Genomic DNA, 19,109 nt, shown 5'->3' with positions numbered 1-19,109 from the left:
AACCCTCCCTGCCGTCATACATAATCCGGGTGTCAGGTTTTATATTCGGACCCCTTATATTTATCAAATCACCAAAAAAAAAAAAAAAAAAACCGATAGAAATAAAATATTCAAAAGTAGCTAGTCAAATATTTTATTTTAAAAATCAATTCGATTTTACCATTTTATCCTTTCTTTATGTAAAATATTTATTTATTCAACTCTCCCCTTTCAAGATGGAGCTTGAGCGGCTTGAAACTGAGAGGAGGAGGACGGTGACCTCTCGGCGGCCCGCCTTTCTTGACTGCAGCCTTCATCCTCCCGGCCCTAACCTTAACTCTAACGCTGAAAAATAGCGCTAGTGGTAGATTTGGTTCTCGTTTCCTCTGCGGATCGGCCGCCGGGAGAATGGGGATGGCCTCCCAGGACGCGATCAAGCAGCTCGCTGCGCTCATGGACCAAGGTTCGCCCTCTCTCCTCCCATTGTCGCATCTCTTTGGGGTTTTTTGAGCTCTTTCCAAGTTTGGCTCGGTTTCTGTTCTTCATAGCAACATTGATCCTTTCTTCGTTGAATTCTTGCAGTGGAGGAGTCGCTGAAGAGCACATTTCAGGTTAGGATCACTGTGGATCTGTAGATCCGTGCCTTTCTTGCTCTATTTTCGTATATTTGACGGATCTGGACTTTCTTGTATCTAAATACGGGTTAAAGTTTAGATTTTGATCAGGTTTTTGGGTTCAGGCAATCGTAAAAGCTGTAATCGGATCCTGATTCTTGTTATAATGTTTTTGAGTTTCAGTTGTTAGTACTGCTTGGAAGCAATACTTGTTTCCTGATCTAATTAATAAATAGGACAGTAAATTGACTTGGTTGACTGCAGTTCTTTGTATAGTGTTTTAGTTTGAATTGGATTTTTATGAGTTCCGTCTTTGTGATTTCTGCTAAGATTAGGATCATGCATCACAATTGAGTGGTGCAATGATGGGAATTAGGGTTTGCTGGCATGAAGTATTGCAGCTGTTGCCAGTTGTCGTGGTTTTGAAGGGAGAAAGTTGTATCTTGGTGAGATCTCGAACAGAAAGCATTACGGAGTTCTGGAATTCAGAATGGGGAATGATGGGCTTCTGATTTCAACTGAGACGAGAGATTCTAATTTGTCTTCAAGTCAATGCAGCATCTGGATATGCTGGCAGTGTTGGTTGTCACATTGGTTATGCGACATACAAACCGTTGGAGTTCAGTTGCTTTTGTCATTCTGGTGGATTTTTGCATGATATTTTTTGACATATTGTGGTTTGATATAATTTCCTTGTTGTATGCTTGATGCTGTTATAAAATTGTACTTGATGACTTAGGAAACTGCTGCTTCTTCGTCCTCATATTATGTTAGATCAGAATGTAAATGATCCACGGTTACGGTATGCTGTTTGACATCTAATGTATCTTAGCCAATTTTTATATTGCCTTTTGGTCAAGCTTAAGCTTACAAATTTATATCAGTAAGGAGTGGTTCTGTATCAAGTTTTTAAAACCCGAGATATTGGTGATCGAGGTGGGTGATTGAAACTGGGATGAACTAAGATCTCGGTTTACCTTGGTTGAAATGGAAAACGGAAAAGGGAAAGATCGAAGACCTTTGGAGTTCTCGGCCAATATTGGTAAATCCAAGATTAACAACTATTTTGAAATTTATTAATTGAAAAGTTATTTAAGGAAGTGAAAAGTTGTTTGAAATATATTGGCTGATATGTTTATACCATATCAACCAGTATCTCAGAATTTATTGGTTTAATATTGGCTGAGGTTATAGGGGTCAAGATTTTCTTTATGTTGCATTGGGGAGTTTTCCAATATGGATACAAACCTGGATTGTGGCTGAGATGAAGACATTGTTCTGGATTTGTCTAAGGTTTTCGATATACTGGTGGCATTGCTAATCATATTTAAGATAATGAGGATGCCAAGCATTGGATTTTCATTTTGGTAGTTTTTCCCTTGGTATTGTTTTGTACAGTAACTGGTGGGGTAACTTTACTGGCTGGAAGTTTGGAAGCATCCACTAACACCTACTTTTGTTGTGTTTTGCTGGCTTCATTATAATTTTAATTCTGTAACGGTGTTTAAATTTGCTAGGGCGGGCCTTGATGAAATAGTAAGGTTGCTCCATTATGACCTGGGTGTAATATGGAAATAGCTTATCCACACACAAGGGTAAGAATGTATACGTTGACCCTCCTCAGACCCGTAGTGGTGGAGCCTCATGCATTGGGTTGACCTTTTTTAATGGTTTGAGAAATTTGAACATGTAGGAACATCTGTGTGAATTAATAAACTAATTTTATATCTTGAAGTTTTTGAACTTTATTCAAGAAAAAGATCACATGGCTCCTCGGCTTCTTCATGCAGGAGGAACAGAAAATGATGTTGTAGCACTTGGAATGATTTCTCAAACCATACTTTCACTGTATTTCATGTAATTGGAAAGTAGATGCATGTTCTACTACCATGTGTATGTCTAGATGTTGGTTTACTAGGAAACTGGTCTTGTTTTATGCACAATGTAATTTATGCTAACAAAATTTAGAAGATATTGAGAGGTATTGAAATATATGCTAGATGCCCGAAAGGTGAAAGAGCTTGTGGTTTATTAGCACACAAATAGCATGGGGAGAAGAAGCGTCACCAATGATGAAGATTGATAGTTATCAATATAAATGATTGATATATAAATTCCATGATAATATTATCTGATCCCTCATATGGACTCCTAACATGGGGCTTGGAAAATCAGCATATGCCAAACAATTTGTTAAGAAGAATTTGAATATTTTTGTTAATTATGTTATCAAGAAGCGAAATTGAGCTATTTATTAAGGCCTTGTGGGTATATGAATTTGTAACTTTTGAAATTCAGGAATGATCTGACAGTTTTCAATGGTCCACTATTACTGGCCTATGGAAGGAGATGGATGGGAGAAAAAGGCAATGCGAGGTTGGCTTTTGTCTAAGGAAAGGATATATTTAGTACCAAGGTTTGCTGTCTCGATACCGGCCTTCGTACCGGTGCCACACCAGCATAGTATTGGTATGGTATGGTATACAGTTTTTTTGGCGTACCGAGTGTCGGTACGCCTCCGGTACCGAACCGGTATGGTACGGTATGTCCAATACCATCCGGTATGGTATGGCATACCATGTTTAGTACAGTCTGGTACAACTTGGTTTAGTGGGGTCTTGTGGAGTCATCTTCATATGTGTGTCAAAGTCTAGGGGCATAACACTTCTCATTATACTGCTATCTTCTCATGGTCGGTGGTCATGCACAAGGCATTGATAAGTAGCTATAGACAGTCATTTGATTTGTCATGGTACTTCTTGTATTCCTACTTTATTATGGGGCTTTTCCTCCAATTGCTTAATGCGGGAGTTGTCTGTCCTTGAGACTCTGGACTGGTTGGGTATTGTTCTGGGACTGCAAGGGAATTTATGGCTCTGTTGCAGTTTTGGTCATATGAGAGTCTGTATGATAATGACTTGCAGCCCTTATTGATTAAGGAAAAAAGGTCATGCTAGTTGATTAGACGAAGGCATGGCTCCTTACCTTTGCTTCATTTGCAGAACATGCACCAGGGATATCCAAATGAAACTTTCGTGCGCTTTCTCAAAGCAAGAGAGTGGAATGTCGGTAAAGCTCATAAAATGGTAAGACTGCATTTCAGTTACCTTTATCGAAATTCTGGTTTTAGCACATGAGTAGATATATATCATTTATTTCTTTGATTTAAGATGCTTATCCCTGTTGCAGTTGGTGGATTCCTTGAATTGGAGAATTCAAAACAGGATTGACAACATTTTGTCTGTGAGTATTTCCCCCTTAATGTAAAATCCTTTGTGGTTGAAATATTAATATTTTGATATAAATCATCTTCTCAGCATATTTAAGCCTGATATCTATAAAAAAGTTGATTAAGAAAAGTTTTTAAGGAGAGCTTATATCCCTCTGAGTTTTGCAAATTTGGCAGTTGTAATATCTAATTTCAAATAAGGTTCTTTTCCTGTCAATTCTATAATTGAAATGGACCAATAACTGCATGTTAGCTCTGGTTTCCATAGATTCCAGAATTACTATGATGCAAATCCAGAAGTTAACATACTTGCTTATGTCGTACTCTACAACTGAAAAATTTATCCGATGGCTCTCAGTTAAAATGAGGCTAATTGTCTGTCCTTCCAAGGGTGTTTAATTGTCAAATTTGTCAAATATGAGAATCACATTTCTAATGTGACGGTCTTAATGCAGAAACCCATAATTCCAGCAGACCTATATAGAGCAATACGCGATTCACAGCTCATAGGATTGTCTGGATATTCAAAGGAGGTACAACTATCCATCCTGTATTTATAACAGTAACCATGTTCCTTTATTCTTGTTCTGTTATTACATTTCAATATTGTTTTTTTGATACTTGGATAGCCTTATATCTGCAAACCTTTATTGTATCGTGATCAATGAACTTTCTAACGCATGAAATGCCTATGCTGGTTTCAGGATCAGGGATTACTTTGCAATTATTTATTTATTTTCTTTTTTCTTTTTTTTTTATTGGGGGGGGGGGGGGTGGGTGGGTGGGTGGGTTGCATTATATTTTGGTACATATTCTCTCCTTGATCAGAATGATTCATTCTAGATTGGAACATGTACACTATATTATGCTATACTCTAGAATAGGACTAAGGCACCCTCTTTTTCATCAAAATACAATCCAAAGCAGGACAAATGCTTCCTCTTTTAATTCATGTGCCTCCTTTCCTCTTTATGTTCTACATGCTAAAGATCAGTAAAATTATAGTTGTTGTTAGAGATAGAGAGAGATGATGATGGTTGTTCACATGTTGCTTCTCTCTCTCTCTCTCTCTCTCTCTCTCTCTCTCTCTCGTCTTTTATAGTGAAGCGACTTTTCAGTTGCTACTTACAGAGGCTCTATATTGCTCTTTATTTCCTTACCTATATTACAAGCTAGATGCTGTTTGTTAAAAAAAAAAAATGAAAAAGACAATTTTTTCTGTCTTTGTTTTTGATAAGGTAGTGCTTCTTAATTTTTGGCATTTCTAGAATGGGGAGAGGGAACTAGTAACTTAGGGTTGGATCTAAGAGTCCAGGGTGTGACCTCTTTCCAGAGATCAAAAGGGTAGCACAAATAGCAAAACTGAACTAGCATTGTTTTTGGCGTAGGGTTGGGGAGGAGAGAGACTTGTTTATGATATGTCAAGGGGAGAGGTTATATGCATAGGATTGGAAATTAGTTGCCAGAAGTAGGTGCAAGAGTAGATTTGGGTGCGGTTATGTAGAAGTAGGTCTCTTAAAAATTTATTCGAAGATGTTGACGGTGCAAATACATTCCGTGCTTTTAACCAAGAAATTTCAAAATTATCAAATTAAATTACTAGATTTAATCTACTCCCATTAAAAAAATGGAAATAAAATTTATATAATAAAAAGAAATCGATCAAAAAAGGGACAACAAAGTGATACAAAAAGAACTCTGTTCTTTGTTAGTCCTATCCATAAGAGGAGAGTTTTTATCAATCTTTACTTCACGTGTCACATCACATAAAAATTTTCCATTCTTAAATGGGGATGGGGAGTGATGGCTGAGTGGACTAAAGCGGGCAGCCAACGACTTCGGACGTACTCCGTCTTTCGAGCCTCTATTTAGCTTCAAAAGAAGGTGCTAGTACAACGAATGCTGCTTATGTCATGTTTAGGAAGTGGGTTTCCGCATAGATTTGAAGCAGGTGGAAGATTTCTGCTACTGAATATAGAAACGCATATGCATATATATGGTAGGATGGAAATGCCTTAGGATAGACGAAACCTACATGAATTTATTCAAATTGGTTAGTCTTGTGTCATTTTCTTTTTAATGTGTGTTAAAAAGTATTGGGTCAAGCTTTATTGAGTGTATGACTGTAAGCATGTGAAAGGTGTTATCAGATCAGCTAGGAGTTGCCCATCCCTGACCTATCCTTTTTTACCATGCATGATTAGGGATGCAAATGGATTGCGCTATTTATGGACATCATGATTTTGGCTCACTAATTAGCTTTTCCATGTTTATTGGATTAGAAAGTGAGACGAGCTCAAGGCACATTTTGTGCCTGGCTAATAAGTCAGCCAATCTTGAACAATAGTCAGGTCATGAAAACAAGTGTTAATTTAGGCTAAATTTTGGCATGACTTTGAGAGCTCGCTCATCTGAGTGACTCAAGAGCCAATTTTGACAAGTAGCTGGGCTCAACTCAAGCTAGACTATTGGGATAAAATAGCTTAAGGATGGGTTTAGCTCGACTCAATAGCAGACCTTGGCATGCTACACATGTTTAAAATACATTGATTTTTCATAAATGTTCTTTAAATAAAAGATATAGGCACTTGTTTTTAATAAAAAATCATGGACATTCAAAACCTACTATGTAAGCTACCATGTTACTTGTTGTTTGTTATTTTTAGTGGTCTTTAGTTGTATTTTTAACAGCTAATTGTCATAACACTTCGTTGTTAGACTTTATTAATCAAAAGCTGATGCTTTATCATTCCCTTTTGGTCATATAGGGCTGTTCATAGGTTCATATATATTGAACTTTTGACTTTTCGTTGGGTTGTTTTTGAATTAGATTGGTCTGAAAGATTTTAAGGTGCTCTACATTTTAAATAAATATATTTCTTACAAATGTCTTATATAGACATAAATGATAAAGTATATCTATCTCTTCCATAACTGCATATTTATCTGTAGTTAATATTTTTATTTATTTTGTTTTTCCTATTGAAGTTTAGGATTATATAGTGTTCTTAACCTGATCAAGCATTTCCCCCTCCTTTTGGTATATTTTATTGAGTTGGCTTTTTGTAGAGATTGGGATGCAAAGCCAAATTGGGAATGACCTGCGTTGTGCGAGTGGACGCTAGGGATTAGATAGCTTAGGGTTTAAAATCCTGAGAACAGGACAACCAGTAATAAAATTGAATTTAAGGCAATGATAGATCAAAGTAAAGATGTTGTTTAGGGTTTTGAAGTGAGGGAAGATGTAGAAAGAGGTTCCTAACATATTTAAGCCTCGGTTGAAAACTTGGTTGTACTGTTACAATCAGGTTTCAGCAAATAATAATTGCAGACATAAACAGAACATGACAAACTGAATTTAGCAATCGATAATACAGAATCCATAATAAAATTTAGTGGGAAAAGATTGATATAATTCAACCTAGAAGTTTATAAAGCAAAGATGAAGTTTACTGACTCATACCTGATGACCAATTAGATAACATGGGCAGTAGCTTGTAAATAGAATAAAATGAATAGAGATGAAGAGCAGAGTTAATGGAGAGAATAGAGGTAATAGAGAAAGAAAGGAACGATATAGAAAAGAAAGGGGAGAGAAGGGTATCCGAACCAGGCTCCATAGAAACTTTTCTTTCATTCATAAAAAAATTCTGCATATAATGCTCTTTTCGATGACTCTTTTTGGACCACAGTGTGCCATACCGTACCGTACGGTACCGGACGTACCGTACCATACCGGTTTGGTACTGGTACCGGTATGGGTGGCGTACCGACTCTTGGTACGAGTGGTGTACCGACTCTTGGTACATCAAAAAAAACTCTGTATTGTACCGACACTATGCTAGTGTGTCACCAGTACGGGGTCCGGTACTGGTACGGCGAGCCTTATTTTGGACCAAGGTAGGTTGAACCGGTGCCGGTAGGCGTACCGATCGCCTACCGGACTGGTTCGAAATCGGTTCGTACCATTCTCGTGCCTCCTTTTTTTTCGGTTCCCGTCTGCGCGCGGACGCGTGGATAAAAACTGGCCACAAAGTGGCATTAAATGCCACTTTGCCAGAATCGGTCCGGTACGTACCGATCTTGTGCCTCCTTTTTTTTTCGGTTCCCGTCCGCGTGCGGACGTGTGGATAAAAACTGGCCACATAGTGGCATTAAATGTCACTCTGTGGCATTTATGACCCCTGCGGGCGGAGGAACTTTGCACGGGGTGGTTCCCGACACGGGGAATTGTGCTCGTGCGCGGTGGAACCGCGCGCGGAAGAGCGCCCTGCACCGCGCAGGGCACTCTATCCCGAGGGAAAGCGTGGTCCTTTCGGGCCACGCACTCTGACACCACAGCGCGCACGCTGTGGTTAAAAAAGAAAATCGGTACTGGTGCGAACCGGCCGGTATGGGCCAGTACGAGGCCGGTACGCAGCCAGTACGCATGCGTACCGGTTAGTACCAGCTCGAAAACAGCTGGAACCGGTTTCCACACTGTCCGGGTACCAGTTCCAAACCGAACTGATCCGTATCGGGCCGAACCGGCCGGTACGGTCTGGTTCGGCAGACCATGTTTTGGACCCTTTATAATTTCAACCATTTGAGTCGTCTAGGACTCAATACAAATTATAGGAAGAAATCCCCTTAAAATCCCATTAACTGCCACTTATTTGTCTCTTGGTAAGACTCCTAAAAGATCATGATATCTGGAGCGCTACTGTTCACACTGCATTAGCGCGAATAATAACTCCTAGATACTTTTCTATCTAAAACACATCCATTGTAAAAATAAAATACATAAATTAGACCTAAACAATTTCTTAACCAAATAAAATAGAAAAGTTTGGAATGTTGGATTTTTAATGCTCCTGCATTATTTGCTTCCACTGTGTGGATCTCACCCCTGAGATCTTTTTCCAGAAGCTTGATCCTCCATTGAGTCTTTATGATTCGATGACGGAGGCCCACATAAAGTTCTCTTGCAATTAGATTGTTCATTAGTTGTTTTGATATACGTTGTTTTATAAGCAACAAGGTGTTGTTTATGGCGATCTTCGAGGAACCAACAAAACAATAGGGAATGGATCTTCATATAGCTCGATGTTGATCACTGACTTAGATTAGTAACTTGATCTTGCTGTATATGCTTCTCACTTGCATCTTCATCATTTTGATATTTTGCCCTTGAGAAGTCCAAAAGATCATCAAGTTATGGATTCTCAATTAACATTATCTTTGATGATGGCCTTGTTGCATGACAGTTCCTCAATCATAGACTATTCACATGATAAAGCATCAATTACAGGCTTTTCAAGCATCAGTTCTTTGGTTTCTTCACCTTTAAGATCTTTGATCTGTAGTTCAACCTCAGGGAGCTTTTAGCTGCTGCAATTGCTTACAGTATCGCCTGCATTGACATCACATCATTGTTGACAGATGCCAATTTATTGTCCATCTGGCAAATGATCTTATCATAGTTGACATTCTTACGGAGATCATCAAGTCTGAAACTCATCTCCCCATATGATAACATGATTAAAGGGGAAGAAAGGATGAGAACTGAAAGGGATCGAGAAAGAATGGAAGAATAAAGTAGGACTCTTTAGCTCTGATAGCAAATTACTGGACCAAATTGGGATGTCCTGTATTGCATGAGGGGACCCTAGGGTATAGAGAGCTTGGGGTTTAAAATCAGCTTTATTGCTTGCAGTTCAAGTCCTGATAACAGGATAGCAGGTAATAAAATTGAATTTAGGCAACAGTAGATCAAAAATGAACATATTATTTAGGATTTTGAAGTGAGGGAAGATGGTTGAAAGAGGTCTCTAACAGATTTTAAGGCTTGATTGAAAACTCAGTTGTAGAGTTACAATCAGATTTCAGCAAATAATAATTATAGAAATAAACACAACGTAAGAAACTAATTTTATCATAATAGCAAAATTTGTAGTGGAATTTAGGGGGAAAATATTGATATATTTAAACCCAGGAGATTAAACAGTGATAAAGTTTATTGAATCAAATCTGATGACCAATTAAATAGTATCATCAGTAAATTGTGAATTGAACAAGATAAATAAAGGAAAGAATAGAGGTAATACAGAAAGTGATAAAAGATATGGAAAAGAAAGGGGAGAGAGGTAGCTGAACCAGGCCCCAAAGAAGTTTTTCTTTCATTCGTAAAAAAATTCTGTATACAATGCTCTTTTTGTTGACTCTTTTGGGACCCTTTATAATCTCAACTGATCTCGTAGTTTGAGTCATCCAGGACTCTTATAAATTACAGAAAGAAATCCCTTTAAAATCCAATTAACTTCCAGCCTATTTGACTCTTGTTAGGATTCCTAAAGGATCATGATTAGTGTACTGCATGCTGTTCATGCTACAGTGGCATGATTGGTAACTCTTAAATACTTTCGTATCTAAAACACATCAATTACAGAAATAATATACATAAATCAGACCTAAGCAATTTCTAAACCAAATAAAATAGCAAAGTTTGGACTTCTGGATTTTTAATGCTCCCGCATCAGATTGCATTATATGCTTTTGGATTAAACAAGGTGGCATGTATAGTGAGCCATACTACATATAGACTGTTCCACTGGGACAGTTATGAGGCTTTGGTCTTTGACCCTTTCCGCCAACCTTCCATTGGTTGCTATACATAGCTTTGGAAGGTGTAAAGGACTAAATTAGTTATGTCGGGGTGATATTTTCAGTATTTTTAGTTTGGAATTAATTTATCGTTACCATTCAAAACTATCTTGGAAGCTGGTTTCTTTATAAATTTATGCTTTATTGCTTCATAATATCTGCTTACAACTTTGTTTATAAAATATTCATGCCAAATTGAAATCAGTCTTTTTCCCTATAAGTAGATGACAAAATAATTAGATATGTTGGTTAAACTAGCTACTAATGCCTATTCTGCTGGTATCATATTTATTTGCTCTGAAGAAATATCATAATATTAGAATAGTAAATATAGTTATAATAAGATATCCTAGAAACTTTTTATCATTGTGCTTACTTTTTGACAGGGGCTTCCAGTGATTGCAATTGGTGTTGGACACAGCACCTTTGATAAAGCATCTGTAAGCATTATAGTGTTTTTGGTTCTGTTGATCACTAGTTTCCTGATGACTACATAGTACTAAGAGAAGTGCAGTGATGACAGCGATGTCTCAAGCATGCTATCTTTAATGTGCTGCAGTTTTGTCATTGTTCTTGTGTCATTGTTTTACTTGACACATATTTGATGCATAGTTACCAACATGGTTGCTATACTGTTGCCATGTCCAGTAAAATTAGAATGAAGGTATTGCTTATCATGTGTGTATGTAAAATGATAGGCAGGTAGTCTTTTTAGGTTTATTTATCTTGAGCTGTATTTTTTCTATGGCACCCCATATTGTTACTGGTATCATTTCTTCTGCCATATCTAACCAACTGCATTATCAAGACTTTTGACGTAACTTAGGCCATAGTATTTGCCTCTCATGTACTTCATAAGGTTATTCATCATGGTGAATACCCTTGCTAGTTTCCATATCCAATGCTTATATGAGTTGTTTCTGTTTGGTTCTTGTGCTATACTTTCTCATTTTATTATCCTTCGCAAATTTGGTTGCCAGTTCTTAATGAAAAGTTGGAAACAGCAACTGCAGCAAAAGGGTTTTATTTATGAAACGTTGCCTATTTAACATTATATATATTTTTTCAGAAAAAAATCTCTATGATGGAACAGAAAATTGGTAGCATAATTAGGTAAAAATATGAAAGAAAATGTCATGTTTTAGATAGTGAAGATAAATACACCAATAAGAAATTTAGATCTATGACACACATTCCTATATTGATTATAACATTCCGATCTCCATTCTTTAAGCCTCATATATATGCTCCTGCATGGCAGTGAAAAGGAGTTTCACTGTAAACAAGAACTTCTTTCATAATATGTTTTATTATTTGTTGTTTGTTGTATTGACAAAGCATTTGATTATGTAGACATGACTGCCCTAAGACATGTTGCTTGGTACTATTATGGGTGTTTGTTCTGGACACTAATAAGGACGGGCAGGTTACCCAGACTACAATATGTAATATTTGACAACACATCAAAATCTATTTCTGGGTATGGTATGTGCACTAAATGTGTGTCCTTTCAATTTATATCAATAGACAAGTTAATTTAGGTGTCAAAATATGTCTCATGAATTGCATACAATAGTTGAGAGGGATATAATTTCTCGAGAACCTCTATAGCTAATTACACCCAAAACTAACTTTTTTTTTTTCCTTTAAAGAAGCATGCTGTATAGGGAAATATTTACTTATCAAGTCATAAAATTATCTAGACCTTAGTGGATGTGATTAAGCATGACGAACTTATGATGTTTCCATGCAATTGCTACAAACAGTTGCTTTTGACTAGTTAATTGCAAGAGAGGGTTTGCTTAGTCATGGATGATAAATTTACCTTCATCATTAGCATTATACATAGATTTGGAAAATTTTAAGAAAATTTCGAGAAGTTGGTACTTTGGCTTGAAAAAGTCACTAAAAAAATTGTTTTTTAAAAGGTATAAAAGGTTTTTTGTGGGTCTTTGAGAGACTATTTCAGGGTAAAGAGGAGAAAAGATGCCTATTGTATAGATTGAGCCCACTGGATAGTGTATAGCACCATTTAATCTCAGGTTTGCTGGTTTTTTACATAATTGTTATTTGGAATTTAGATAAGATATATCTAGTTGTAGTCTTTATATGTTTTGCTAATTATGAGTTATGTTGGTACTAGGTACTTGATATAATAATAATTGTTATATCAAGTTGACAATAGTTCTATAGTCACAGAAGTTATGTTATTGAACAATAAAATGTATTTTATTTTTTTAACATTTTCATTGGGTTAAAAAGGAAAGATGAATGATAAGCCTACTCATGCTGTAGGCTTGCCACCTGTCAGGGTAATGACCTTCCCTGGTTGGAAGAAGTTTCTTTGTCCAGGAAGGGGTCACATTAGATGTTTTCAGCAAAAAGTTAGGAGAGGATGGGCAGTCTTGCTCTTGTCTTGAGTACGAAGATCAGAGAAGGTAATCAATGAAATGAGTATCATAACTTTGATTGGGAAAAGTTAAAGATATCTTGCTCGAGCATTAAGATCAGAAAAGTTATGAAGATCAGAGAAGTTAATCAATGAAATGAGTATCATAACTTTGATTGTCAAAAATTAAAGATGCTATATTTAATGCTATAGGAATTAATAGAAACTTACAGAGGGATTATTGCTGCTATTTTTCTTAAGCAAGTTAGATGTAAGAATTGGCTTGAGATGGAGGAAGGCATCTGAAAAAACAGTCATGATTCAATTCTGGAACTATAGGTTCAGATGTTTAGTGAAAACAAAGCAAAAGCAAAAGCAAGTGTGAAAATGTATCTGCTAAAGCAAGGTCCTATTCTGTCATCACGTTCCCATGATACAAAAGAAGTTGGAGAACCTTGAATTCACTGCAAGATTTGTGATTAAAACACTTCATTCTCTAAATGATCCAACAAATAAAAGTTTGATGAGATCACAGATTTACTGATTGAAGAGTTAGAATTCTATGGATGAACTAAATTATCAAAACCAATTAACTTAATTTGGATTGGATGCATTTCACTGAAGTGCACGAGCTGCATTTCACTGAAGTGCACGAGCTGCATTTCACTGAAGTGCATGAGCATACAAGGACCTTATAGGTTACCTTTTGACAGACTGTCAATTTGAAGACACCAGACTGTAATTTGTTAAAATTTGCTGCTGCTGCTATCTTTGCCTCTTGGAATTTTGTATCAGAAACCCAAAGAAAACTCAAAGTTGGAGCTGCGACCATCTCCCTAAGCATGCTGCAAGTCCCCATCGTATTTCAACTGTTACATGTATCACTTTTTGGTCAGCAGAGGCATTGAAATAGAGGAATAGAATGAATTTCACCTCTCTATGATTTATTTTCCAGAAAAGCTTTGGGGGGGGGGGGGGGGGGTGCGGCGGGAGCAGCACCCCTCCCTGTGCATATAGCGACAAATTGGCCTTCACAGGTCAAGTATTGACCTGATAAGCACACAGGAAGGCCAAGGTTTCAGAAGATGGAAGATAGAAAAGAGAAAGAAGTGAAAGAGGCTTATATTCATTGACATGATGAGCTCACAGAAAGGCCAAGGTTCCAGAAGATGGAAGATAGAAAAGAAAAAGAAGTGAAAGAGGCTTATACTCAACCCTTCCCAACTTCCCAATTAGTTAGAAACCTCTCCTAACTGGTGAAACGGGTTACCACAACTGGTTGCAGGCCTACAGTGTGAGTACACCATTGAGGCCTACATATATGTGTAGGCCTAGTGCTTTTCTAACAGAATGTGTGACTTTTCATATTTTTCAGACTCGATGAAATTGTGAATCCAAAGATTACGTGAGACAGTATGCTCATTTGTGTGATATATAATTCTTAGGCTTGTTCTATTTTTCTCTTATATCTTTTGTTTTCTATCTTTGGCCTGAAATTGTGAAACAGCCAAAATTGAAAGTTTTTAAGCTCAGTTGAAACCAAAACCAAGTAACTGCATTTTTTTGAAATATGCACATCATTTTCTACAAACCTTTATAAACTTTTAACACTTATCATGATCCTTTTGTCCAATTTTTAGTTACTCTATTTTGCATCATTTAGGTCCACTACTATGTGCAGTCACACATTCAAATTAATGAGTACCGGGATCGTGTAGTTCTGGTAAGCAGTCATTTATATGTTCTCCATAATTTAAGCGCTTGCAGTTTCTTTTTCTAATTTACTTGTTCCTCTTTTAGCCTGCTGCAACAAAGAAGTATGGGCGGCATATAGGCACATGCCTGAAGGTCTTGGATATGACTGGGCTAAAGCTTTCTGCATTAAGTCAAATAAAGGTATGTCTTTGTATTTTTAAAATTTTTATGTATAAATGTATTCTCCAAAATAATGTTTGACTTGTGCTAATTGTAAATTTTCTCTCATATCTGTTATGATGGTTTCAAGTTTTAGATGCTAATGTTAAGATCCTTTACTTAGGAAGACAAGAACTGTTGTTTTGTTTTCATGTGATGTTGGATTATATGTTTATTATTGGTACTTTCATTTAGAATGAAATAATAACCAGTAAAGATTTGAAATTCAGATTATTTTGCAGAATTCTGTTGAAATTAGTTGAATTGCAATCCTTCTATATTCTACTCTGCTGAGACCCCAGCATGAATTCTGACATAATCAAATTGCTGTATAACATCTTCTCAGCATTTCATGAAAATTGTTCCTAGTTTTGTGGCTGATAAAATTTTCTCAGTAGTTTTTCTTATCATTTATGTTTCATTACCGTTGGTGAAATTATGCGCTGCATTATATTGCAATTTTCTTTTATTTAGTTCCTAGCTAACAAGTTGCTTTCTAATTATAATAATCCTTTGTAAATCATGTTGTTCATGCTTATAGTGCCAAAAGTTATGTTGAAATATCCTTTCTTGTTTGGTAATATATTGCAGCTATTAACCATCATATCTACTGTTGACGACCTAAACTATCCAGAGAAGACAGGAACTTACTATATAGTCAATGCTCCATATATATTTTCCGCATGCTGGAAGGTAACTTTCCATGCCTTGTGAATTGAAATTTCCATATGAAGTCTTCATGCTTCTCTAATTATGCTAATTTCGATGCTTTTATTTTTCTACAGATTCGTGCATTATTATATTCAGTTGCTATCTTAAGCAATAGATCTAGTGTGATTTCTATTCCGACTTGTGTCTCTTTTTGCTTATCGGCCAGGTTGTGAAGCCTCTTTTGCAAGAAAGGACAAGAAGGAAAGTGCGAGTACTGCAAGGTTGTGGCCGAGATGAGTTATTGGAGGTAAGAATTTTAAATTATCCGATATTAACAATTTTAATATTTTTTTTAGAGTTTTTGAAACTATGCAAAAAACAGAATATTTGGCAAGCAAAATAAAATCAGTCTGCTGGAACTCAGCACATGATTGTCCAAAAACTAAACCCTGTTTAACTGCACTTTTCCCAACATAGAATTTTCTAATTGTTATTATATTTGATTGTCGACCATTAAACATAAAAAGTTCAATTTATGGTGCACATTATCAGCAATTTGTAGTATCAGTCGAAAATAATAAACCTCAAACGATATTTCAAAAAAGAATGATAAAATGTGGCTTTGGCATTGGATTCGAGCATTCATAGACCAATGTGCTATGTTGAGTTTCTCTCGCCCACATCCTAGCCTGTGTCTAGGACGTTGACAAACTAATCACCATGTGGTAGATGATAATGGCATTCCAGTACTCATGGTGTATTTGTGTTAGCTGTCTTGCCAATCTTATGCTATGGCAGCCCAAGACATAACAGTCAGACTCTCTTTAAACTCAATGGTAAACCACTTTTTGGAGGTTCTAAAGGGACAAACCTTGTAGATCTTGTACTTGCTTCTTGACCATATTATGCTGTGCAAGGAACAAGGGTTTATGTTGAACTTTACTTTTATGCTGTGTAACGAACAAGGGTTTATCTTGAACATCACTTTCTGTTCCATGGTGAGAATCCAAACGGGTAGTATTCAAGCTAATCTTATTTTTGGGTTAGTCAAGTTTGCTAAACTTGTCTACTTATTGGCTTCCTGAGCATCTGATTCGCATGTGGATCACATTTCTGCTTTCTGCTCATTTTGCTGTTGTAGTATTCATATCTCGTAAGTACTCAAAAAACTTCCTTTAATTGGTACATTGTAGGTAATGGAGTATGAGTCTCTTCCACATTTCTGTAGAAGAGAAGGATCTGGATCGTCTCGTTATTCTCCAGGAGCTGATGACTGCTTCTCCTTAGATCATCCTTTTCATCAACAGCTCTACAGCTACATCAAGCAGCAAGCCTTACACCAGGAATTCGTTGCTCCCATCAAACAAGGGTCCTTCCATGTAGATGTGCCTGAATCAGACCTTGAGGGAACAAACATTGTTAAAACTATAGAGTCTGAGCTCCATAACATTGATGACCGAAATGGGCTTCCTCACTCAATGAACAAGCTTAAAATTGACAGTGCATGAAAGTGCACTTGCTAGGGATAATATTTAAAACTACAGTTTGCCCTTGCTAATCCCCTAACAAAGGTTTGTGCAGTAAATCAGTTTGAGTTCTGTTGTTTTTCCGTCCAGACACAATTGTTGATGTACAAGAAGTGGGTGCGCCCCCTCAGTGCTGGCTCTATAGGAGGGTGGAGACAGCAACAAAGGCCCTCTAATATTTAGCCCGGTAGGGGGAGAGAGTTGCAAGTCATAGTGTAACTTAATCTGAAAATATATCGCAAATGTTCGGTAGTCTAAATACTTATTTCTCTAGGTTAAATGTTACCAGAAGCTTGTAGTATTTTGCATATTGAAGTATATGTTGTATGTTGTATGGCCTGCTCTAATTTTCAGGGCATAATAAAATGAATTTTTCTGATAACACATGAGAGGCTTTCTTTTATTTCTTAAATGGTTTGTTGGACTCTTAATCCAGCTGAGATATAAATAGTAGTTTTGTCTGAAGGTCTATCTTTTGTTGCTTCCAGGTCAGTAATAAGGATCATTTTAGGTTTGTTTTTGTAGTGAGATCTCATTTGAGGTGGTCTGATAATGTAAGATCCCAATTTCTTCTCCAGTTAAATATTCAGGGTGCTACGCCATGTCCCTCATGCCTAGGAATGCAATTCTTCAGAGGTCCAGTTCTCCAGAAAGCAAAACTCCCTGAACATGCTGAGTCTATTTAAGACGTCAGGGATTTCACGTTCATCCATCATTCATCTTATGTGGTAATTAATAGTTTCCTGTCAACGTTGAGCATGGTAATGCCTCCATCAGAGCACGGTCCAAGCAGCCAAAACTACCTCTATCGAATCCAAAGGCGAAAAAAAAAATTACAAATTACAGAAGGCCACACCTTTTAAATTGTAGTGTCTGCTCGTGAACATGAGGCCACCACTTGGAGGGACAATTTCATGAAGTTTGCCAAGGATGATGCTTTTTTATTATTATTATTATTATCTTTGTTTCTGTTTATTTGAAACAACGCAGTATTTTGTTCTCTTGATGATTAGGATACTCTGGTTCTACGGTTAGAATCGCACATATGGTCTATGCTTGACATAGGCTTTGGGGCACCATAGGAACAGTCTGGTGACCTGGTGCTACAGAATCGTTGGCTCGATCTAGTTACTGTCATTGGATGATCGGGCAAACCCATCCACTTGTTTTTTATCTCTTTTGTCCAATAAATGTATTGTAATTTCTTTTGTCCTATAAATGTATTGTAAGCAGAGGGTTAGGATCTCGTGAAATACCTATCTATTTAATACCTTTTTGCAATGTCTATCCTCGAGCATTACAGCTCTCTGCAATTACATTTGAGGGAAACTTCTTTAATATTATTGAGGACTTGCCTAACCAAACAAAAAAAAAAAAAACACAATATTATTGAGGGTGGAAGTACAATACTAGAGGTGACAAATTTGATCCTCAATTAAATGTATTTTGACGTAAGATAGTTTTATTTCCCGCACTCCTTGTAGACGCATAGTTATTTTGGCAGGCAAAGATGCCCTAAGGAGATTGGCTTTAAGGAATGTCTTCTTCTGTGGCTGTCCTCTTAAGGCTATCCGTAGCAAAGAATTTCCTTCGACAGAAAAGATTGAAACTAAGGTTATAACATGCAACAATTGGACCGACTAATTTGCCCAACGTAGCCGGCACTGCTTTGGCACGAGAGGCTAATCATGATGCATGAACCGTGGAGCGACCACTATTTTGCTTGAAAGCGAATCCATTAAGTATGAAAACCCACAAATAAGAGCTATAAAAACAATCTCACCCTTTAGCCCTCACAAACCTCTAAAGACTATCATGGTTTGGTGAATCATGGAACCTTTAGCCATTGCAGCCTTCACCTTCACCGGTGGAGCCGTAGGATACCGTCTTTTCTTCTTTTTCTTCTTCTTCTTCTTGCTTGAAAAAATGGAAAGGGGGAAGGAAGGGACAAGCCCACCCCCGCGTGGCAGCTCCTACTGGGCCTCCATCCTATCAGGAGAATGTTCGATGCGGGCAGAAATGACTGTGTTGGACATCCCGGCCAGTTTTACTCATACCCTCTCCATCTGTGGGCCTGGCTCAATTACCCCTCTAGGCTCCGACACGAATACCACATGTGAGTACGTCACACCTGGCACCACCGAGGCTACCAACAAAGCGATACG

The 19,109-nt window shown here is 37.2% G+C and overlaps 1 protein-coding gene across 1 annotated transcript; it reads left to right on the top strand.

The window, feature by feature from the left end:
* Positions 1–218: 218 nt before the first annotated feature.
* On the top strand, positions 219–17,328 carry LOC103712851 (phosphatidylinositol/phosphatidylcholine transfer protein SFH9-like). The gene is made up of 11 exons (XM_008799533.3): positions 219–442; positions 562–590; positions 3,596–3,679; positions 3,783–3,836; positions 4,278–4,355; positions 10,851–10,904; positions 14,517–14,576; positions 14,654–14,749; positions 15,359–15,460; positions 15,645–15,725; positions 16,612–17,328. Exons 1-11 carry the CDS (start codon positions 388–390, stop codon positions 16,924–16,926), a joined length of 1,008 nt encoding a protein of 335 aa, XP_008797755.1. The 5' UTR covers positions 219–387; the 3' UTR covers positions 16,927–17,328.
* Positions 17,329–19,109: the final 1,781 nt, after the last annotated feature.

The sequence above is a fragment of the Phoenix dactylifera genome, chromosome 1, assembly GCF_009389715.1.
Source record: "Phoenix dactylifera cultivar Barhee BC4 chromosome 1, palm_55x_up_171113_PBpolish2nd_filt_p, whole genome shotgun sequence".
NCBI lineage: Eukaryota > Viridiplantae > Streptophyta > Magnoliopsida > Arecales > Arecaceae > Phoenix > Phoenix dactylifera.
The sequence above is the reverse complement of the archived record's forward strand: the minus strand, read 5'-3'. Positions and strand labels throughout refer to the sequence as shown.

What these genes read in the sequence shown, in the direction of transcription:
- LOC103712851 (XM_008799533.3), top strand. Translation starts at nt 388, where the DNA reads ATGGGGATGGCCTCCCAGGACGCGATCAAGCAGCTCGCTGCGCTCATG. An exon ending in TGTCTGGATATTCAAAGGAG is followed by an intron (nt 4,356 to 10,850) that starts GTACAACTATCC and finishes ACTTTTTGACAG; the next exon opens with GGGCTTCCAGTGATTGCAAT. An exon ending in CTGCATTAAGTCAAATAAAG is followed by an intron (nt 14,750 to 15,358) that starts GTATGTCTTTGT and finishes AATATATTGCAG; the next exon opens with CTATTAACCATCATATCTAC.